Genomic DNA, 23,536 nt, shown 5'->3' with positions numbered 1-23,536 from the left:
CGCATCTCGCAGCTCGTGGTGTGTGCAGAGTTTCATCTAGTATCATCATCATTCTTTACATTTACGCTTCTGGTTTGGGTTTGGCCATCTTGTATGAGTCAGGCTAGATGTATTTCCAACTAATTTTCAAACATGTCTCTTGATTTTGTTTGCGATAATCTAGCTCCTGTCGCAATAAAGCGAGGGACTACTGTAGTTCTCTCTATTCTTGATTTGGTCAACAACTAATGCTGTCTATTCAAGCTCAGTGATTAACTGACAGCATTTTAGCTAAACATCTTCATCACACCTAAAGCAAAGCACATGAAAAATATTTTATTCAACTTCTAGCTTTACTGGAGTAGGAAAAGTTTTGGTTTTTTGCTATCAGGGTTATTTAATTTTTAATTCAGTGCAGTGTGTTATTATTTGTTTTTTGGGTGCTTTCGTCTCGAGAATTGCCAGTGGGTTATGCTTCAGCTAGCGTCCGCCAAAGCGCCATCGTCCCAAACGTCACCCAGCTGTCAGCTGTCAAGTAGCCTAAATGAAAAAGAAAAGAAAAACGTCGGACGTGTTTGTTTTCGCTCCGCACTGCAAAGAATTTCGTGGCGTTGGTCGATTCACCTCGCGAGACGGAAAAACTAATGGTAACGATAAGTGAAGAAAAATGAGAACGGTTGTGTGCAAACAGGAACCCTTGCCGTAGGGAAAAGTTTCCAACCCGGTTAGCCCCAAACTTCCTAGCTCCAAAATCGTGCGATGAAGAATAGTGTATGGTGCTGGCTTTGAGCACAAAAGAGGAACAAAAAAAGTCATCTCCACCCTTTGCCAAAAATTGGACTAGTGAAAAAACATTAGATTTTCCCAATGTCGGCATGATTGTTTTTAGCAAACAGTTATTTCTTCCAGACGTGGTTGTTGTGTGAGCATATTGTGGGTTAAGTGAAGAATAATGCAGTCTTTAGTTTGCTAATGGTGGATGGATGAAAATTGCATATTTTGTGTTGTGTGTGGTCAATGGTGTCTGTGTTGTGCCTTTCGCTAAAACCAAGTGAATGTTCTTGAAACGACGAAGGGAAAGTTCTCATGGGGCCCTTCGAATGCTCCACCGTATTCATATTTGTCCTTCGATCGTAGTAGGCTTACATCGTGTATTTGTGATATGACCGCTGCGTGGTTTTTACTGCTCATATCGTGCGTGTGGGGACTGTATGTACTGTTTGTGTGTGTATGGGAAAACATCCCTTCTCTAATGATTTCCCCCAAATAGCTGCCCTTCAGGAATGAATGCGGCCCCTTTGCACTTGAGTTATCTTATGCTGCGACGACGTTACGGTTTATCGGAACGTGAGCAATTTTATTGTTTTTATTGCGGCCGACCAAATTGGTCCCCATCATTTTGGCCAGTTTTGCTATTTTTGCGCTGCCATTCCTTCCATTTCTCTCACGCTCTAACGCTGACACTCTCTAGAAAATCGACTGCAACTAGCGAACACTTTTAGATTTCCAGAATCACCGTTTCCTTGCAGAATACCTACTTTCCTTGCTTCCGGTGGTAATGTTGATGCAGTGCGATGCATCCAGAATCATAGCATGTTGCTATGCTCCTCTGCGTTGGTAGTGGGCAGCAAAGTAGGCCGCACTAGAAAAAAGGGAACTTTTCCAACAGGGAGAAGGGAGAAAGAAGCTGTCATTTGCAGTGTCGCTCTCGACTCGACTCGGCTATGGCCTACTACCACATCCAAAAGCAGCCGCGAAAAACAACCCACAGCAACAACGCAGAAACCAACAGATGTTGGGTGTTGCTGCCCTTTTTGTTTTCACAGCACAGTGTTCAGCACGGATGTGGAATAGTTGTTGGGGCGTTGGATGGTTGTTTTCTTTACAGACCAAAGGTGATGAAACTTGTTTCTGACAAAAAAAATATTTTACAGTCAAGACTGTAGATACACCTTTGTAAGAATACGCCTTCTAGTTTCTGCAACTTCACTACAAATCATAGCTGTTATTTATAAACAATCCTTCATCCGCGAAGATAAAAGTCGTAAAAGTAGCGAAAGAGCAGCGGAAAACACCAACTGGGATAGCACTGACTGAAGCAGAACGCTATGCTCGTCATTCGCCCACTAGTAATCATTTAGTTATGCATTTGCATTGTGTGGTACGTCTGCAGCACAGTGCACTCACACATCGTAGGGTTAGTTAGGAAAGCCAAACCATCGACATAAGTTGCAGTTGCCGTTTTACTCATTTTCACGCAGCGCATGTTTTGTTACCATAATTTATGATATGAAAAAGTAAATTTATTAATAAATTAGTTTAGTAATTGTGCTGTTGAACAAAACATCAGTTTCATTGAACTAATATAATATTTTTATCGAACAAATGAAGTTGATATTGATGTGATATTTAATTCGATTTTTATTATCTGATTTAATCATAGATTAAAAACACACAAAGTGTGTATCTTACGAATTAGAATAGTTTAGTGTGTTTGTGTGTGTGTGCATGAATACTGGTGTACTTTAAAGGGTCGAGATAAACAGGCCGATACCGCGCCTCTAGTCACAATCAACGTAGGCGTACGCAAAATCAACAACACCGAGTACCCCTGTAAGGAGAAGGTGATACAGGCAAGGGAGAAGTAGTGGTGGTAGTTGTCGTACGTGAAAAAAAAACCGACACCGGAAACGCCAACCGAAGCTGGATGCGTCCGAGATTGGGCTGAGGGAAATGTCGGCCAACCGTAGCCGCTCGATGCTATCGGTTAACCTCGAGGCGGCCGCCATGGCCAACGATCCGCTGCGGGAGCTGTTCGAGGCGTGCAAGACCGGCGATCTGGCGAAGGTAAAGAAGCTGATCACGCCGCAGACAGTAAATGCACGCGATACGGCCGGAAGGAAGTCAACCCCGTTGCACTTTGCTGCCGGTAAGTAGTGGTAGCTCGTAAGGGAGAAGCTATGGGTAAAGCGCAATAGAGAAGCAGAAAAGAAAAGCACCGTATGGCAACCGTATCCCAGCACCACTTTGCTAAGGTTGCTTTGCTATATTATTGCAATGCTGTTGGAGGCTTGGCTGGGCTATTGCAAAGAAGCGATGAAGATGGAAGTGCACTGAGTCACAAATTGGACCACTTCATCCAACCACTATATTGCACGAATGTTCGTTTTTGTTTGTTGCATCCTCCTGCGAAGTAGAACGGGATGTCATCATACAAAACATCTTCCTGGTTAGATTACGATGAAGCAAGAGGTGAAATCTTGCGTCACTGCGCTTTTTACTTCTGTCCCATCCGGGATTGCACAAAACCGTTGTGGTTACTATCGTCAGAGATTTTCTCTACGGGGTTGATGAAAGCAGCAGATGCAAGGGCATCATTATTGATGTCCTTCATAACGCTGATAACGGATGCGACACATGTGAATGCAGACAGTAGAGCTGACTGTCATGAGAGGCACAAACAGGCCTTTTTTAAACACCACGGTAAATTAGGTAGGACAGGGCTGCAATGCAGTGTGTCTTTTATAAGTCATGTTTGTAATCGGCCATATTAACTTTCTTTTCCAAAAGATTAATGGTACAAGGTCATCGTGAGGGAGTAAATCTATGCTAACGTGCATAAAACGTGCTTTATACAGGATTATGAACAATCTCATCCGATGATGATGAAAAAATGCATAATTGGTGTGAGATTAGACGAAGCGAGTTGGATTGGGAAAGAACTAAAGGTTGAGAACTCGGAGATCTTGGTTGATTTAGGATCACGAACAACCGATTTGGAAACTTCTGCAGTCAAAAGTAAAAACGTTGCGTTGATCTACGATCTTTTTGATACACAATTGATATATTGTAAATCGCTTATCGGATCCCCTGGTCGTAGCAAAACACTTTTATCCAGGTTATAGTGTCTCATTTATTTGCGCGACAAAATCTTATTTTGAAGCCATTTATATGCCAGAATTATGGATAAACGTATACAAGTTCCAAACCTAGAATGTCATATACTACGAGCACAGTTGATTTGTTCGAGGCAAGCATTAAAGGGAAAGCGACTAGAATATAGGACTAACGTCTACAACACCGGAACTCGAGTATGCTTCTGATTATTCTAGCGAAACATCAATAGGCTTAATTTATTCCTGAACACAAAAGACGAGATTTAGATTTGGTCTTTGAGTCATAATTTAGCCAAGATATGAGGAAAAGGTTGGGTTTCTAGTGTATAATTTTAAAAAAACTAGTTTTAAAAGTAAAGCCTTTAGAATAAACGTTATACCTCACGGTCTAATCTTTTGGTTTTATAAGTTTATGTTGTTTGAACCTGTTGGGGTATAAATTCTATCCACAATAAAATGTCACAAGAAACAAACGACCGTGCATGCTATTACATGAAACAATACGTTTGCTTGAGGGCTATCGTCAACACCGCACGTGACATCGCTAACCTTTTTTAATAATTTTTTGCCTGTCGTCTAGAAAGTCTTCCCCCCCGCGCGCTATCATCATGCCCGATAAAGCTTCAAAGGCACTCTTTTAGGGGTTGAAATGTTGTTTTATTTTTGTGTGTGTGTATTTGTGTGGTTGGTTCAGTGCTGCAAATGACGGTACGTGATGGCAATGGCAAAGAACTATCGGAGAAAGTTGCACGGTGGTAAGGTTATTGTGTTTCGTTTGTGTAGCATTGCAATGAAACTGAGGTTACCTGGGGTGCCTGGTCGGCTAGATTGATGATCTGCGTGGAGATGTCCACAGTGAAGCATGATTAGCATAAAAGAAACACAAAGTCAAATATAAGTGTCTTCATAGGAATGGTAGTTTCAGAACTGTCTTCCTCCTGAATCAAACTGAGACATGCATGGTTTTAGCTCTACTCTATCATCTGTAACAGGTTCGGCAAAAGATACGGCTTCTCTAGCCATATACACCCAGACCCAGACAAAACCCGTTCAATTAAACATGAAGAACGAATCAGAATCGACATCCAACACCAACACGATCACTTTTTGTGCAACGTGCTTTATAGCCACGTCCTTCTCCATCGCTGTCGTGATTGTTCCCACTCGTAACCACTTTCCAAGGAAATGAGTGCGTAGGTTAGGCGAAATTTTCATTGGAGGCGATCATTTTCCATTGAAGTTAATTTTCCTAATGCTATTAATAACCTTCAGTTCAAACAGTGTAACACCATCGTTGGAGAGCTGTTGGAGGTACCTCATGATGTTGAATTTTATGTGAAATACAATCGCTCCCTACTGAAACCTTTGTAAACTTTTTCAAATTGAAAGGTTTATTGATAAATTTGTACAAAAATAAAATTATGAAGAATCTGTTAATTTATCTGGATATAAAACCTGCCAAACGGTTTGGGTGAATCACGTCTCCGCAAGCCAATTGCTTTGGTGAAACCATCTTTGCATTGGTAATTTTTGTTCGGCAGGAATTTTGTCTTCATTGCTTTCGCACAGTGAGCCCAATTGCGCACACACACATACATATACACGGGGGTACGCAACACAGGTTGTGCGTTACTGATGACTTCATGAATCATCCACCGACGCGATGATTGTGTTGAAACCACGACGCTGGATGCGGGGTACACGTGATCAGCGCACAACGGCTACGTGCGCACGCAACCGACTACAGCATAAAGCACGTCACGCAGCCGCCCAGCAGGCTTTCGGGCCATTCCAAACATCCGACAATGTTTAATGAAGAGTTTACACATGCTTCGGCATAGTCAACATCATCATCTGCGTATTCCGTATCATCTTTATCGATGGTTTGTTAGGTCTAATTTGTTAATTGCCTATTGCTTATCGGTTCCTGCTAGTTGCTGTTGTTGTTTGTCTTTTCGTTACAGATTCGTTGGACAACGCGTTTCGATGGAAATCTTTCCGGGGAAATTGATACATTTGATACATTGATGGAATATGCATTCGAAAACAAAACCAATGAAACGATCTGTCTCCATTTTGGTGCCGTGACGAGGATTTGACGTGTTTTTATGTAGAGATCATGACTCAAAGAGGTCGCTTTCATTGGGTTATATTTTTAGTATTAGAATTACGACCAAATGTTGAGACTGTTCGAATGTAAATTGTTTTTCCGCACCTACGATTTATCACACCAGCTCGTACTGTGGTAATCAATTGTTACCAGTCCCATTATGCGATAAGCAATCGTGCGATCTTCGCGTTTAGTTGCTGGTAGCAAAATATATGATACCGATAAGAACGCACACACCGCTGCCGACAAATCCGATCGAGACGATAGCTGTACATGGTGCCCTAAATTTCTTCTCGATCATTCCTTTATGTGTGATGACAGTTCAGCATCTCAATGTCACGAGGGACTGCGGGGATTGTTTGTTTTCTGTCTGGGACAAAACACCCTTTTGGGTTGTCAAATTTCACTCGAAAGTGAGTTGCGAATGAAAGCAACCAGAGTGCGTTCAGTGGGGAGCTTTTAGTCCCATTCGAGCGAAACACACTTTCCTGCTCGTTTTCGCTGTGAATTAGCAATTAACACCCACTGGTTAATGTTGGTGTATTATTGTCTTTGTTTGGAGCAGTTTTTCCTTCAGCTTGTACACATTTCCGTCCCAGACCGAAGTTTCGATTTGCTGGTTTTGTGGTACTTTTTTTGTTGCAAAATCTAATTAAAGCCCAGCAGAGGATGACGACGCGATTGATCGGTTTCTGTTGCGAATGGAGAGAGAAAATGTCCTCCGTATTTTTTTTCGGATCGAAACGAAAAGATGCAAGATGTAGAAAAGTTTATTTCCCTGTCCATGATTTGCCCCAATTTACTTTTCCTGCAATTCCAATGCCATCTGGTGGAACTGTATTTTTTAGTGTGTGTTTTTTGTGCTGTTTTGGGCTACAGCATATGGTCCAAACAGAGGCAAACTAACTGCTCTTTCCTAAACCTTTTCCGCTAAGCAACTGTTTGAACGGCTAATCCGATGTTATTTCAGCACCGCATCGCAATAGAGGAATACATTGTCCAAAAGCATGAAAAAAAAGAAAAGGAGGGAAAATAACTCCAAAGATCATCTTCCCTTATTTTTTCATTCGTTGATTGAACTTCAAACATGTGAAAGTGTATACGGCACGGGAAGAACATTTGCTTGCAATCGTGCTTTTGTGGGCCAGGGATGGATGGTGGAGATTTGCTGTATTTTCCCCACAACAATCTTCTCCGGCCCTGATTTAGGAAAACAAAAAAAAAAGATGGACCGTTCGGGAGGGGATAGTTTCAGGGATCATTTTCCGCCCATTCGAAAGCTTTGTAATCGAAGCGATGTTTCTTTCGTGTCTTCCATTATACTGGTGCGCTAAGAGCTTCCTTTTACAAAGGTCCAGGTGTGCGTGAAGGGGTCAGTGAGGTTAATCAATTTTCCCAAGGCCCCCATGGGGAATCAAGCACCGTATTGCGCTTGTTATTAGGGCAAGAAAGAAGTGGTGAATGTGCATGGAAAGGGAACGCTTGCAAACAGCTGTTGTTGATGTACATATACATTTTCGAAAGGGGATGGTGCTGGGGATGGTTACTTCAAGCGTTTTCCATGTGTCTGTTAATCTTTGCTCCCTGTGTATGTGCGCTTTTCCTGCCTGTTTCTCAAGCTTCCGCCACAATGTTGTACAAAGCTACGTGCGGAAGATGAGAGAACAAACAAAAAAAACATATCAATAAAAACTAACCACTATTCTCCATTGCGAGTAATGAGATGCTCTAGCCTGGTAGTGACTGGAGGCTGGTCGGACTGGTGGGTGGTAACGGTGCTATTACCATGGATACCAGGCTGTTTGTGTTTTCACTGTCTGCATCGTGTTTATTTTTCCCGAACGCCTTTCACTATCAAATCACACCTCCGTGAAGAAAAATCGTAGGAAATCGTAGGAACGAGACAGTGTTAATTTTGATATGCAACAAAATGTGCGATGTAAATGTTGATTGCATTTGTCTCTATTCTACAAATTCTATTGTCTCTCTACAAATTTGAAAACACGGATTACAACCGTTTGTGCTCTGAAAGTCTGACAAGGGCGAATATTCATGATAAGATGTAACTGTCTGAATGGATAATAGAGACTCATCCTTTATTTAGTTCTTTTTCATCAAAAGGATTGTTTTCCTTTTCATTTTGGTGGAACAGGTACAAGAGTCTTCAGAATTGGATGAGATCTTGCCGAATAGTTGGCTCTCAAGTGACAAGAATCATTCAAAAAAGCAAGTCCTCTGAAGCAAAGTTCATCTGGATACACAAATGTTCGAGATATGAACTCAGGTCGGACGTGTTGTTGAGTCGTGCTCTACTCGACTCGGCTATTTGAGCATCGGGATATTGAACTGTCGCTCCTGTGTACTATTGACAATTGTATTATCGATCATGTAAATGGGTTTTTTCATATTCGAACAATAATCTTTGGAAATTGTATTATTATTTCCGTAGATCCGTATAACATACTGGATATTTCCAATATCGTGGCTTTTGCCGTATTATCAACACCGTTGTGTTGAGTTATGTACAATTTTACAAGGCATTTCTTTCTATTCGTCTCAATACGGCGTATTAAATAAAAACACTAGTTTATATATTAACTGGTGTAAAAACAAATGAAAAGCAACAAAGTAAAGTTAATGGATGCAGCAGTCCACCGAATAGGAAATCATGCGCCAGGATGGATGATGGAGTTGAGAGTCGCGTCTACCCATAGTGGACGTTGCGTTGGTAACGAAGGTAACTGCCACTGCTGTGCAGACGACTATATCCACACGGAGAGAAGAGCCGCCCGGACAAAGCCTTTTTACAAAATCACCCTCCCAAAACTAATTGTTACAACAGGCGAAACCCAACCAGCCAGCCTGCTTAGGTGTGCTGTTTTTTTTACGCAAAAGACGTCAAACAACTTCGGCCATGGTGTGCCGTGACCTGGTTTCTCGTACGGTAGGCACCGGCGCGAACGTGCGAGACCGTGGTTTTGTGTTAACAGCGTGCGGACGATGACGAAGAAGAAACATTCAACCAGATTTGCAACCGTCGATGGGGGGTTGAGGAGTTTTTCCTACCTCTCTCTCTATCTCCACACGCCGTTACAATTACATGCAACTGTATCAACCGCAACGAACTGTCGATGTAGTTGTAGGTGGTTGTGGTGGCGGTTAGTGGCATGAATCACCTCTAATGCACTGGAGGAGATGCGGGCTATGTTTGCTATTAGGTTTGCACTCTTTGGATGTTCTTACGTTTTGAAAACTAATTATAAAATGACAACTTATAAGCTTTATGCAAGAGTCCATCCTTATTATCCTTCAATGCTGAAGAGACATCTATCCGCACAGATCCATGGACATTTTGTTGAGAGATCCTCGTATTCACCTTTTCGGTCGCAGTGGATGACATTTAGGTACAAAAGGATCCCGTTGCTATGGGGACTCCTGTTGTCAGTTTTACACTAAGCAATGTTTACTGAGCATCTTATACCTCAACCAGGATGTTTCACCGTTCTTTATGTGGTTTTGCTGGCAGGACTTTTATTATTGCTATGTAATCATATGTGCACACGGATAAATGCACACACCATCATACCTTCATTTCCTCATTTCATTGGACCTTTGCCAAATGAGCCTTAGCCTTGCGTGACCTTGCAATGCAGGCAGCCATCGGACATTCTGCCTTCCACCGACTCCATCGTCGACTACATTCGTTATGATGCTGGAAAAGTGTTGCAAGCCATGGATACGGGTTGTGCACACTTCTTTAGGCGTGTGTGACCTTCATGGTGATATTTCGCTTGGTTGGCAGAATACGTTGGTAGAAGAAAGCGTTTGCTATTTATAGGCCTCCGAATTATGTGAGTCTCTCTGGGGAGGAAGTCATGTTTATGCCATAGAGCTTTCGGGTTTTGTGGTTATTTCTGTAGTAGTTATAATGCACCCTGTTTCTCGACCACCGTATTCAAAGGTATGGAAAACGCATGAAACGTTTAGATAACACATAATTTAACAGCGTATTACCAACCACAATGGAATGTAGCTTTTTGTGCGATGAAGATTACATTCATTTGCGGGATGGTTGGTTGGTTTAAATATGACCGCGACTCGTCCACCATGCCGAAGACACGCGAAGTGGAAGGAAAATGGGCCTTATGCTGCGATAACCTGAGCAGCATTACAAATTTCGCTCACCGAACCGAAATCCATTATGAACAGCGCGCGCAAAGCCTTCAGACGTTATAAAATGCTATGAAAAGTGTCAGTTTTTTTATTGCACAGAAGAAAAAAAAGATCCTCCATCAAAGCGCTCCTCGCCTCGCCACACGCCTCGGAACAGACGCTGCTTTGTGAGGGGTGCTGCTCGGGGTGCCTTACGAAAGCTTTTGCTCTTGTGGCCGCTACGTCAAAATGTAGCCGCGTGTAATGATTGCCACCTTTTTATACCTCCTCCCCAGGGGGGGGGGGGGGGGGGGGCCGTTTTGGCTTTTGCAATCCGCAGTGTGTGGTTTTGTTCACTTTTGTCTTGTGCATCGGCACACCGGTGGGGCATGTATAGCAGTTCGCGCACACCCGGGGGTTGGTGTGCGATATTATATGTTTCATTCTGTGTAATAATTCTGTGTAACTGCTCGAGAGAGGCCCCTACTAAGGCAGTAGCGTCAGCAGGTGAAATTGACCGTAATAAATCATCGACTGCAGGCAGTGCTGCAGCAGCAACAGCAGTCGGGGTTTAAAGCGCGTGATGAACGTGAACTAACCGGACCGTGAAATCGAACCTGCCCCAAACCGTCGTGTGCCGCATAATGGCAAGTCGTCGGCTTCCGGTTTCGTCGCAAAACCATCGCCGAATGGTTAGGCTTTTGTTTGAACGTACAAAAATTATTTGAAAATTGGGTCAAGAAATGGGACGTTGCAGCTATGGTTGGGCGTACGGGTGCGAAGTATTTATAGCTTATTATAATGCTCTGCTCGGACTGGCACTATCACTTAGGTCTTAAATTCTAGACCTTCTACAGTTGAGAGTGCAAATTTTAATGCGAATAGGTCAATTCCCAGCTGTTGAATTGTTTTAAAGCGAAGAAGAAAATTGTAAAAAAGTAGGAATATAAATGAAAAAGTTGCTCTTTTGTTAGTTTTATACGGTCACGTCCCTCGATTGTCTGACCTAGAGATTAGATTGGATAATGTTACGATCATTTGATTTCAAAACGCTCCGTTTGGTTTCTCATTTGGCTGTTGGGCCTGCTAATTGGGCCAAACGACTAAAGATCCGTCCATTCACATCGTTTATTCGTTTGCTGAAACTCTTCCTTTTGCTCTTCCATCATTGCAGGTTACGGACGACGAGATGTGTTTGAGTTTTTGCTTGCCAATGGCGCCTCCATACAAGCGCGAGATGATGGTGGTCTGCATCCTCTTCACAACGCCTGTTCGTTTGGCCATGCGGACGTAGTTCGCCTGCTGTTGGAAGCGGGCGCCAATCCGAACACGCGTGACAACTGGAACTATACGCCACTGCACGAGGCTGCCAGCAAGGGCAAAATTGACGTTTGTATCGCGCTACTGCAGCACGGTGCCGATCCAAGCATTCGCAACTCGGAAAACAAGATTCCGCTCGATCTGGCCGATACCTGTACGCGTCCCGTCTTGACCGGCGAGTACCGCAAAGACGAACTGCTTGAAGCGGCCCGTTCCGGCTCGGAGGAACGTTTGCTGGAGCTGCTCACACCGCTGAACGTTAACTGCCACGCGAGTGATGGCCGGAAATCGACGCCACTGCATTTAGCCGCTGGCTACAACCGGATCCGGGTGGTGCAAATATTGCTCCAGCATGGTGCGGACGTGCATGCGAAGGATAAGGGTGGCTTGGTGCCGCTACATAATGCCTGTTCCTATGGTCATTTCGAGGTGACCGAACTGCTGATCAAGCACGGTGGTAACGTGAATGCAAGCGATCTGTGGGCGTTCACACCGCTCCACGAGGCCGCGTCGAAGAGCCGGGTCGAGGTGTGCAGCCTGCTGTTGAGCGAGGGTGCCGTCCCTACGCTGCTAAACTGCCATAACAAGTCGGCGATCGATTCGGCACCGACGCGTGAGCTGCAGGAGAAGATTGCCTGTAAGTTGGCCGTTGTAACTTTCCTCTGCTTTAAGCAACTAATTCTTCATACCATTTCTTTTTAGATGAATACAAGGGACACTGCGTGCTCGAGGCATGCCGACAGGCAGATATTCAACGGCTGAAGAAGAATCTGACTACGGAAACGGTTAACTTTGTGCATCCTTATTCAGGCGATACGCCCGTGCACGCCGTTGCCCAGTCGGTATACCCGAAGCGCAAGCAGGTGCTGGAAGTGTTGATTCGCAAGGGCGCCCTGCTGAACGAGAAGAACAAAGACTTCCTTACGCCGCTGCATATTGCGGCGGATAATTCGCATTTCGAGCTGATGGATGTGTTGCTACGACACGGTGCCAAGGTTGATGCATTGGACGGGCTTGGCCAGACCGCGCTGCATCGGTGCGCTCGCGAGGACAACATCCAGGCCTGTCGGTTAATGCTGTCTTATGGCATCGATACCGGCATTGTATCGCTGCAGGGCTATACGGCTGCCCAGCTGGCTACGGAGAACGTGCTGAAGATCCTGCAAGATCCTCCCTCGGATACGGTGGATCTCGAGTGTCAGCTGCTGGAAGCGGCTAAGGCGGGCGATCTCGATACGGTCCGACGCATCGTACTATCCTCGCCGATGACGGTGAACTGCCGTGATTTGGATGGGCGCCACTCGACACCGTTACACTTTGCCGCTGGGTTTAACCGGGTGCCGGTGGTTGAATTCCTACTCGAGCACGGTGCAGAGGTACATGCGTCGGACAAGGGTGGTTTGGTGCCGTTGCATAACGCGTGCTCGTATGGCCATTACGAGGTAACGGAGCTGCTGGTAAAGCACGGCGCCAACGTCAACGTGGCCGATCTGTGGAAATTCACACCGCTCCATGAAGCGGCTGCCAAGGGAAAGTACGAAATTGTCAAGTTACTGATCAAGGTACGTTGTGGCGTGTGTTTTGTTTAGTCTAGCGAGAAAGTTCCCTTGCCGTTAAACGAACTACTAATATTTTTATTGGTCATTTGCAGCACGGAGCTGATGTGACAAAGAAGAACCGTGACGGAGCAACACCGCTCGATCTCGTCCGCGAAGGTGATCAGGATGTGGCTGATTTGTTGCGTGGCAATGCGGCTCTACTCGATGCGGCCAAAAAGGGGAACTTGGCACGCGTTCAACGACTCGTTTCGCCTGACAATATCAACTGTCGGGATGCGCAGGGACGCAACTCAACGCCGCTCCATCTGGCTGGTAAGTTTTGGATGATTGGAAGAAACAGTTTCCGGGGCGTTTTTACAATCTTTCCTCTTTTTATACAGCGGGATACAACAATCTTGAGGTTGCGGAATACCTTCTGGAGCACGGTGCCGACGTGAATGCGCAAGATAAGGGTGGATTGATTCCACTGCACAATGCATCTTCGTACGGGCATCTTGATATTGCCGCGCTGCTTATTAAACATAATACGGTGGTAAATGCTACCGACAAATGGGGTTATACGCCACTTCACGAAGCTGCCCAAAAAGGCCGCACCCAGCTGTGTTCACTTCTCGTACGTTGTTGTAGCGCCTTGATGGCTATCAAATCAGAAAACCTTTTCTCTCTAAAACATTTTCTCCATCTCCAGCTCGCCCATGGTGCTGATCCGTTCATGAAGAATCAGGAAGGACAAACCAGTCTTGATCTCGCAACAGCCGAGGATGTGAAATGTTTGCTACAGGATGCGATGGTCGCCTCGCAAGCTACCGGTGCGTCCGGTAGTAATTCTGCTGGCACATCACAGGGAGGCATCTTGAACGGTAATGGTACACTGCTAACTACTAGCTGCTCACCGACAACCGAAACTGTAACACTGCCGACGGGTGCCTCCATGACACTATCCGTTCCTGTACCACAGGTAGGAAACGAGCATACAGCATAAAGTACTAAATGTATAACAACGTCTAATACTCTTCTACAGCTTCCGATACGTAGCTGCCTGAGTCCGGCCCAGGGTGCCGAAGCAAACGTAGATGGTATTGTGGTAGACCACGATGACAAGATGCCGTCCGTACCGTCGATTGAGTCTTCTGTTTCGGTGTTCCTCACTAGCTTACAACTGGAACATTTGATAGATTTGTTCGAGCGTGAACAGATTACCATGGACATTCTGGCCGAGATGGGTCACGAAGATCTGAAGCAGGTCGGTGTTTCGGCGTACGGATTTCGGCACAAAATACTCAAGGGCATAGCAACGCTTCGTGCCACGACAGGTAAAACGGACGTTTTTTTAGTTATTTTTTTCTATTGTTCTGGCCTGTTCATCTATACCTCGACACTTTGAATATTAATACAATTCTTGATATAAATCAGGAATAGAAAAATCAAAAATTTAATGTTCAATCAAACATTTCCAGGGCTTGGACTTACACCAAACCCAGGCACACTGCTGGTGGATCTTCTTCCCGACGACAAGGAGTTCCTTGCGGTCGAAGAGGAAATGCAGGCCACCATACGGGAGCATCGTGACAACGGCCATTCAGGTGGCTATTTCAATCGTTACAACATTGTTCGGGTAGGCTATTGTATTTGCGTGTCGATCATAATTGCTCTCTTGACATGCAAATCTAACGATCTTCCATCCACTCACAGATACAAAAAGTGCAAAACCGTAAGCTGTGGGAACGGTACGTTCATCGGCGGCAGGAAATATCGGAAGAGAACGGACACCAGGCAAGTGAGCGGATGCTGTTCCACGGTTCCCCATTCATCAATGCCATCGTGCAGAAGGGTTTCGACGAGCGGCACGCGTACATTGGGGGAATGTTTGGTGCCGGTATTTACTTTGCGGAGCACAGCTCCAAATCGAACCAATACGTGTACGGTATTGGCGGTGGCATTGGATGTCCCACGCACAAAGATAAATCCTGCTACCAGTGCCATCGGTAAGTTTCGATGTTTCCGATCAAATTGCGACGTTAATTGATACTGATGTGTCCACGATTCATGCTTTGCAGACAATTGTTGCTGTGTCGGGTAGCGCTCGGAAAGTCCTTCCTACAGTTTAGCGCTATGAAGATGGCTCACGCACCACCCGGCCATCATTCCGTAATTGGACGACCTTCGGCTGGTGGGCTGCATTTTCCTGAATATGTCGTCTACCGAGGCGAGCAGGTACCGTTGTAGCTAGGGTTTACTTATGTATGCTAGGAATTAATTCGTCTCCATTCTTCTAGGCATATCCGGAGTATTTAATCACGTACCAGATTGCAAAACCCGACGACGGCACTAACGGCGAAGAGCCGGCAAGATGATGGACGATTTCTGCCGCTAGTAACATTAGCCAAAACAACAACATTCTCGTTTCAGTCGTCAGCGCTGGCAATGGTTCTGGTGGCACCAGCACCACTACTGGAACGATCAGCAATGGTACATTGGGAGGATTACTTACTGGTGGCAATGGAAATGGTGGTAGTGGCAGCAATGGTGGTAGCACGAATGATGGTAGCGGTAGTATGGTAGGATCTAACTTTACTCGCATCCGTTCGACAACGCGCTCTACGATGGCCAAGGCGACGGCGGTACGTGTTTCCACAGGGAAAAAGTTTAGCCAGTTGCTTATCATCACACCGGCGGTTGCAATCGATAGCAACGAGCACGATGACTACCATGGACCGTTCAATTCGTCCTCGCTCGATAGCGGTTGTGGCGGTAGCAGCGAAGGTAGCCTATCGGATGATTTGCTCGATGAGGATGAACAGCGCAGACAGCGTCGTAGACATGCAGGACCGGGTGATCGTAGAAATAATAATGGCACAACACAGCAACTGCCACCACTGCTTGGTGGTAGTAGAGATCGTCGCGATGGTGGTAGTTCTTCATCGCAACAAGGAACTTGGCGATGGTGTGGTTTAATTTGTTCGGCAGTTAAATGTTTCCGGGCGGCCGCAGCAACTACGGGAAGCCGTCATGCACAACAGGGTCCATCGTCAAGGCAACCGCTCGCAGGCACTGCTGTCCGCTATACGACTTCGGAAGGAGCATGGGGTGAGGATAGGACTGTGCGCCGCCAGGCTGCATCTCGTTTCAGCAACAACCACGTGTACGAGTACACTATCAAGAGCTACCACCATCCGCAGCGCGAACGTCGTTCGAATGGTGGAACAGTTTCGGTAACACTTCCACCGACAGGAGGTAGTCGTTCCGCCTCAATATCATCCGACTCGTCCGCGCTGTCGGTGGTTGGAGAAGCAGTTACACTGGCCGATCACGATCATATCAATAACAACAGCGCGCTAAACAATAACGGTAACATCCTTACAAACTCATCAGCAGGCGGTACATCAGCAGGTACGACTTCACTCGTGGTCGCTACGACCTCCTCGGGAGATTCTTCACCAACGATCGAAACATCGGCGTTCGGGGGACGGGTGAACGAACGGTGCAATATTATGTACAAATTGTGACCAGCAGGTTGGTTTGTGAAGGAAGCGATCGATCGTGTGGTTTTGCGATGGATTTACGAGTATTGTGCTAATGTAGTATCCAACATATTATCAATTGCTTATTGTACTCTCCTGGACATTACTGCCAAAGCACAGGAAGAGAGCATACCGTACCCCATAATTATGCATCGTGTCTTCGCATTATAAAGGAAACTATTAATCACCAGTTTTATGATCCTGCCAATATTAACGATCGCTGCATCGATGTGTATGTCTCTGCCTATCACTCATCAACTATGAGCAAGCTTTTTTAAAATCATTAATTCGTATATTTTTACCCATTCGTTGGATTCATCGTTACTCAACGTTAAACATCGCCACCGTTTCTTATTGTTGCAAGGCAAGCTTAGCGGTAAAAGACGAAAGAGTTACTTAAGGCGATAACACAAAGACCAAAAGGTAGACGTATGTCAGAACGCCATATCGTACGAGTAACCATAATGCTACTTAGCAGTATAGTTCGTTCGCCACCTGTTCCAGCATGTACTCCCCCTCTATAATTTGTTTAACATGCGTAAACGTAAACCGCTACAACTAACGACACGAGTATTTGTATTGTTTTGGTAAGATAAGGTTAACGAACACAAAACGAGTTTGGGCAACCGGGAAACGGATTACTACGAAGTTAAATTAAACGAACCATGTATGGTTAATTTTTCGAATTTAAGCGTGATTAACGTGTGTGAGTGTGTAATTCTGAGATCGATTGAAACGTGCTGAGGAATGAGAGATGTGCAGAAACAGACACATTATACAACCTACTTTTTTACTGTAATAAATAAAACCATGCAGAAATATCTAAACGATCTGGGAATGAACTGATATAGTTTGTAAAACGCGAAAGAATTTACGCGTAAGCTGACGGAAGATCAACAAAGGAATTGAAATAGTTAAGGGTTCAACTTACTTCAGTGTTTAGCTTGAAACATTGATGTAACATTCGGGTAGATTTCTTTGCCCTAGGTAAAACGATTTTCTTTGCTAATATTCAAAACGATGTTAGCTCATTTTCTGTACAGCGAGCTTTTTGTTGAGATCTAGAGTATACGTTGAAGCCAATATTTTGCGCAAAGTTCCGGTGTCGTCAATCTAATTTATAATTTCGGTTTGCACAGTATTCAATCCCACCCAAAAGAATTAATGAATAAATACATGAAATATATCTCTAATATCCGCTTTTACAATAACAAAAATTGCTTCACTCAAAACACTACTCATCCTCGCTGGAAATGACAGCTCGATGCACTAATATAGTTTACTAAAATAATGATTTCAAGTGTTAACGTTCGTGGATTTAGTTGTAGTGGCGCCATCTATGTGCCAGAGTAAAGACTTTTCTACCCATGTCAGATCGGAATAAGATGGTCCAGCCTGAACGTCTGAACCAAAACAAACTAAAGCATTCGGTGGGGAAACAGGAACATAAACGCACTGCTTCTAATTCCATCCGCACATCGTTACCACGACGACGGTGCTAGAATCTCGAACTTTCAGTGTCCGAATCTCACTCAGTTTAGTCATAGTGTTATTTTTTCGCCAGGTTCTCATTCAATTAAAAGTGTCGTCCGCGCTCGCATAAGGTGTGCTATAATTGGGTGCGAGTCATCCCAACAATCTGATGGGGGAGCGTCCACTAAAGTTTTTATTCCGGGAGGCCTAAAACGTGTAGTGTCGGGTGATTTATTCGGTTCCTTTTTTTGCGACACCTTCAAGGGCCATGAAGAAAGGTCGTGTCGGCTGACGCAACATCAGCAGTTCATTCCTTTGAAACAGCAATCATTCGTCACGCTAGAACAGAGCAGGGAAAGCAACCCGTGTGACTGGCGAGTAATTTTGCGTGTTCCTTCCCATTCGCCACAGTGTCCATTTGGTGTTGTCTGCATAACTGATAAGCAAGCAAAGCAAGCGACCCGCAGGTCCAGCAGGAAGATCGTTTCATCGTGTGAAAGGTATTGGTTAGAATAATAATGTTTTTCATAGTGCTTTTTTCAGATTGTTTTGCAGGTGTTTGCAATAAATTACTCGTGTAAAAAGCGTACATTCACCTTCAGTTTTATGTTGCACTTGAAAGGCTTCGTGTCGTTCGCTTCGCAACGCATACCTACGGAATGGAAAAGTGTCGCAGCACGACAAATTACTAGCGGACCATGATGAAGGAAGGAAGAAAAAAACCATCCTTCCAGACAGTCAAACCAACACCATTCGTTGTTTGTATTAACAATTCTAATCGCATGCGCATCACTTACCTTCAGCTGGCGGAAAAACAACAAATCCAAAAGGTTATCATTTCAATCCACCTGTTGAACATTATTCCCTTCCTGTTGCTGATTCGAGAATAGCCTGATTTACCAGCTATCGGCGTTTCCGTTTGGTGTAGCTTCTTATCGTAAGCTCCCTACGGTGTAAGTGCCTTTTAGAATGAACATACTTTGGGAATCGCTGGCAGGTTAGTCCAGGAAGAACCATGACCAACAGCTATCCTTTCTGTCCATGTACTCCATTGCACTGCAGCACCACCATAGTTGGTAATGAAAAGTATTGCAAAGCACACTTTTTGTAGCATCTAGTAGACTGTTGTGTAGAGTTGCTCGAGGTTCGCGATAAGCATGCGAAAGATAGATGGTGTTTATCACCGTTTTTTTTCTTTAATTAGTGCCACAGCTGAAATTGGATGTATATATTAGAACAATAATTTTCTAGCCGAAACTGTGTTCCTTTACATATTTTCCTATGTAGTACTGATAAGACAAGAATTGTGGAAAAACAACAAGTTTATATGGCCACATTTTGCACCAAGAGGAGATAATTACCAGCACATGAAATTAACTATTACGACGAAACCTGACGCAACCTGCTATGATGATTTTATAGGTTTGAAGCAGCGCATAGTATATAACCCCTTGTTAATCGCACCAAGCAAGTAGCATAGCATAAGTTGAACTGTTACTTCTTGAATTTAAATAAACTATTTTTTACTTCTCTAGATAATCTTTACTTCCTTTGTTAATCTTTACTAATTCTGTCGTTTGTTGAGCTCTACTAATATGGTTTGGTTTTGAAATTTGTGCTATCTTGTCCAAGTCACCGAATCAAGTCCAGATTTGACTAAACCGCGTAGTTAACGGAGTAATGCGACTCATAATTTTTTACTAACGAGGATAGGTGTAATGCGAAGTCAAAATCTTTCATTTTGTTGCTATTATTAGTAGCATAAGTTAAATTAGGGCCTCTGATTATTATGCCCTAAAAGTAAGAAATATAATTCATTTCAACGTTACTACCATTGAGCACACCTGTTGTCGTAAATCTTAATCGCAGGCTAGGACGTGTAAGGGTTTGTTTTCACTCGGCTGCTAATTGAAATTGCAGTTTCTCATGCGTAAAATGGTATTACATTTATTGCTCGTAGTAGTATAATTGATATAAAGTATTTACCTGATGACCCGCTTGCACTCATACCTGAAGGCTTGTAAAAGTTAACACACCAAATAGATGCATTATTTTAGACTGTAATGGTAATTTTTCTTTCAAGCTTTTTATTCTCCATTCAGCACAAAGTGAATAACTAGATTATATCCTCCCCTTTACAGAGACAACTGGAGGTATTTGGAACATGTTCTTCCCTGAGTCATCCTCCGCGACGTCAAATCGTGAATGGCAGCGAACGTTCGAAGCGATTAAAGCTGGTCACGATGAGTCGTACGCAACGGTTGAACGTGCGATCAAGCTGGAAGAACACGAACGGCCCGATCTGGCACTGCAGATGTATAAGGACGGCATAAGGCGCATTGATGAAACACTAGCCCTGCCCGTCGAAGTGCCCGACCTACAGGTACAGGGTCCACAAGCGGACGAAAGTTGGCAACAGGCGATCGCCATGATACACAAGCTAAAGCGCACCAGAGGGGAGGTGTTGCAACGTATCGGACAGCTCGGTGGAAATGGGACGGAAGGTGGTGACAGTGGTTCTCAAGAAAACAGCACTGGACAGCGACCATGGACGTACACGGAGCTAGCGATGGCACTGAAAGATATGTCCGAAGAAAGTACGGATGAAACGAAAGTGAGTCAACTAGAGCTGCTGTTCTCGTGTGACGGTGTCCATGTGTACTACATCGAACCGGATGGTGTCGTCAGCAGGACAATGGCCGACTCGACATTGAGAATCGTGCGTATCGAGGGCGATGAAAACAGACAGCTGCAGACAACCGTATTTCTACAGGTGATCGAAACGCGATCCGCTATACGTATCGAAAATGCCGAAGAACCGCTAGAACAGGTGGTGGAAGAAGCAACCGAAGCACGCCCACCTGTGGAAAAAGTGCCGATGGAAGTCGCAGCAGAGCAGGAGCCGGACCCCGATGCAGAGCAATCCGGATTTCTTATTTATCCACTCATTCCGGGTGTGTCACCTTGCTATCGGACGGAATATGGCGCGTTTATACTTCCCGATTTAGCTGCCGCTAGTGTAGAAGGTCGTGCGATTGGGCTCGTAGTACCGGCCGAGGCGGATGAGGTTGTGTTGGAGATACTGGTTGCCTTTCTGCATGGAATTGTTCCTCAGCCGACACCGACGGGCGCCCGTGTCAGCAAACGTTCCCTGCTGCCCGACTCAACCACCGTTTCGGCCGGTATCATTAAGGGTGCATTCTACCTTTCCCAGGGATTGGTGCGTGGTGCGGAACGAACCGGTCAGCTGATCGCAACCGGCACACCCTACGTCATTTCGAAACTAGGTCAGAAACAAAACTCCACCGCGCAGGATTCAACGGAGACCGCTACCGTACAGGTACCGAAAAACGTTCGTACTGGCATCGAGATAGCGAAAAACGTCACCGGTACGGCAGCTGGTGTGACCAGCTACGTTGCCGGGAAGGTCGGTTCGGCAACGATGGCACTGGGACGCTTTCTGGCACCGCACATTCAACGGCACGGCAGTGCCCTGCTGGCGTACGGCACCGGTATGAGCGAACAGGACGCCTCGCAGCGTATGAACGGTGCGCTTACGATCTGTGCCGGTGCCGTCGAAGGGTTCGGTACCGTGTACGAAGGTCTCGAACGTTCCGCATCGATACTGGGTCAAAGTTTGAGCGCCAGCACGGTGCAGATAGTGGAGCATCGGTACGGTACGGAAGCGAGTCAGTTCGTCGGTAGCTCGCTTGACACGGTCGGGAACGTGATTAACGTGACGCACAACATGAACTACATCACACCGAAGGGGTTAGCTAAGCGGACGGCAAAAAATGCTGGGAAAGCCCTCGTAGCCGGCTATAGACCGGCCGTACCAGAGGTCGACGTTGGAACCGCATCTACCTCTGGCAGTGCAACGGCAACAGTTCTAGAAGCATCCCGCGAGCAACGTATCGTTCCTGCGGCCGTACTTTATCCCGATTTAGACGGATTGGCTAAGGAAGTGCGGCAGAAAGAAGGATTTGTTTAAAAACATGCGTAAGGGGTGAGACATCATCATCATCATCATTAAATCTGACAAGGAAGTAAGGAAAAAAAAGCGAATGAAAAAAGATAAAAGAATAGAAGTAGAATGAATAGCTAAGGTATGTGGGAAAGATTTTAATCCTCAACTTTTATCCAAATGTCCACATGAAGGGAACCTAACCCGGTTATTGGGATACAGTAGGAGAGTGTGTGTATGAGTGTATGATAGAATGTTAAGCATTTACATTAAGAATCTCATAAACCAGAGGTGATGAAACAGTTGTTATAGAATGTTATATTTGGTACACGCTTATATTCAATAGGGAGTTTTAAAGCGAATGGATATCTTTAATATGTTGTGTATGTGTAAGTTGATCAGATCGATCACCATCCGTGCAGGGACCATAGCTTCATCTTCCTACGAATATCCTATCATAAATCTAGAAAATCAAGAATCTTACTTTAAATGAATCTCAACTCAATTCACTCAGATTTCAAATAATATTCCACAGTGACACAAACAAGCACAAGCGAAAAGAAACAATAGTTCGTGCCAGCAGGACGAAAATGTGAATGCTGAAAACAGTTTTAGTTTAAAATGAAAGCATAAGTCTGAAAAAGATAAAAAAAATTACGGAATGCTACAATAAAGTCATATGTTATCTTATCATTAAAGGGAAATGGCACAGTTTAGATGTTTGAAAGTTTATTTGAAGCAAGTAATTGTTTTATTTCATTTACGACGGCCTGGCCGTATTGGTAAATCGTGTGATATGGCGAGAAATTAAATGAAAGACGTAAATTGAACTCATTCTAAATCATTCAGAACAAATTTACCGGTGAACTGAACTGCATATTCAAAATATGAAATATTTCACTTGTATTGAAATAATTCAAAAGCATGGTTTGAAAACCATTGAAATATTTCAGTCGTTTGTTTGGAAATAACTTCAAAAATTGTTCACTGATTGTTACTGATAATATCATAAATGTAAAACAACGTACGTTAAAAAGGTGTATTGGTATGAAGCAGTGTGAAAAAATAACTATCGCTTTCTACTCCTCACACTCTGTCGAGTGCAACTTTGGTGAGCTCGACCAAATGGTTTTGGGTTAAAAAAAATGCAGATTTAAATAAATTAATTTCAAAATAAACGCTTGAATATAATTTTCTTCATACCATATTCGGACACCGTTAATTTCCCAGTTGAAGAAAACCACATAATGCTTGTTATCAATGACCGGATACAAAATTGAGTGAATTTTTATTTAAACGTCATATTTAAAAATACATTTTGTTTTGATACACACAGCAAAGTTTTGTTTTACATCGTTTACATTGATATAACGGAGAGACAGCAATGGTACTGCACAGCATGCGGTAATATTTTACATTCCAGATAAAATAGAATGTGCACACAGTTATGCTTACACGTGTGTTGCAACATTTGAACATTTGAGTCAGTAGCTTAGTTTAACGTTAATATTACTATAGTGGTAGATAAAATTTATCTTCATATATATATATAAAAACCTTCT

At 44.2% G+C, this 23,536-nt stretch overlaps 2 protein-coding genes across 4 annotated transcripts; both read left to right on the top strand.

Annotated features, from left to right (window-relative positions):
- The first annotated feature begins 534 nt into the window (after positions 1-534).
- Positions 535-15,430, top strand: LOC128310883 (poly [ADP-ribose] polymerase tankyrase). Its single transcript, XM_053047625.1, has 12 exons — positions 535-626; positions 2,423-2,908; positions 11,312-12,094; positions 12,160-13,019; positions 13,109-13,328; positions 13,397-13,629; positions 13,705-13,974; positions 14,038-14,329; positions 14,474-14,631; positions 14,709-15,001; positions 15,074-15,230; positions 15,293-15,430. The coding sequence occupies exons 2-12, from the start codon at positions 2,713-2,715 to the stop codon at positions 15,368-15,370; spliced, it is 3,540 nt and encodes a 1,179-aa protein (XP_052903585.1). The 5' UTR covers positions 535-626; positions 2,423-2,712; the 3' UTR covers positions 15,371-15,430.
- A 2,552-nt stretch (positions 15,431-17,982) lies between these two features.
- LOC128309701 (protein spartin) lies at positions 17,983-22,687 on the top strand. Of its 3 annotated transcripts, none has more exons than XM_053046150.1 (2): positions 17,983-18,510; positions 20,152-22,687. In XM_053046150.1, the coding sequence occupies exon 2, from the start codon at positions 20,175-20,177 to the stop codon at positions 21,999-22,001; it is 1,827 nt and encodes a 608-aa protein (XP_052902110.1). In that variant the 5' UTR covers positions 17,983-18,510; positions 20,152-20,174; the 3' UTR covers positions 22,002-22,687. The 3 variants fall into 3 exon arrangements, with proteins under 3 accessions (XP_052902110.1, XP_052902109.1, XP_052902111.1); XM_053046149.1 differs by lacking the exon at positions 17,983-18,510 and adding an exon at positions 18,980-19,007; XM_053046151.1 differs by lacking the exon at positions 17,983-18,510 and adding an exon at positions 20,002-20,076.
- The last annotated feature ends 849 nt before the right edge of the window (positions 22,688-23,536 follow it).

Source organism: Anopheles moucheti, chromosome 2, assembly GCF_943734755.1.
Source record: "Anopheles moucheti chromosome 2, idAnoMoucSN_F20_07, whole genome shotgun sequence".
Classification (NCBI taxonomy): Eukaryota; Metazoa; Arthropoda; class Insecta; order Diptera; family Culicidae; genus Anopheles; species Anopheles moucheti.
Note: the sequence above shows the minus strand (reverse complement) of the source record. Positions and strands in the feature narration are given on the sequence as shown.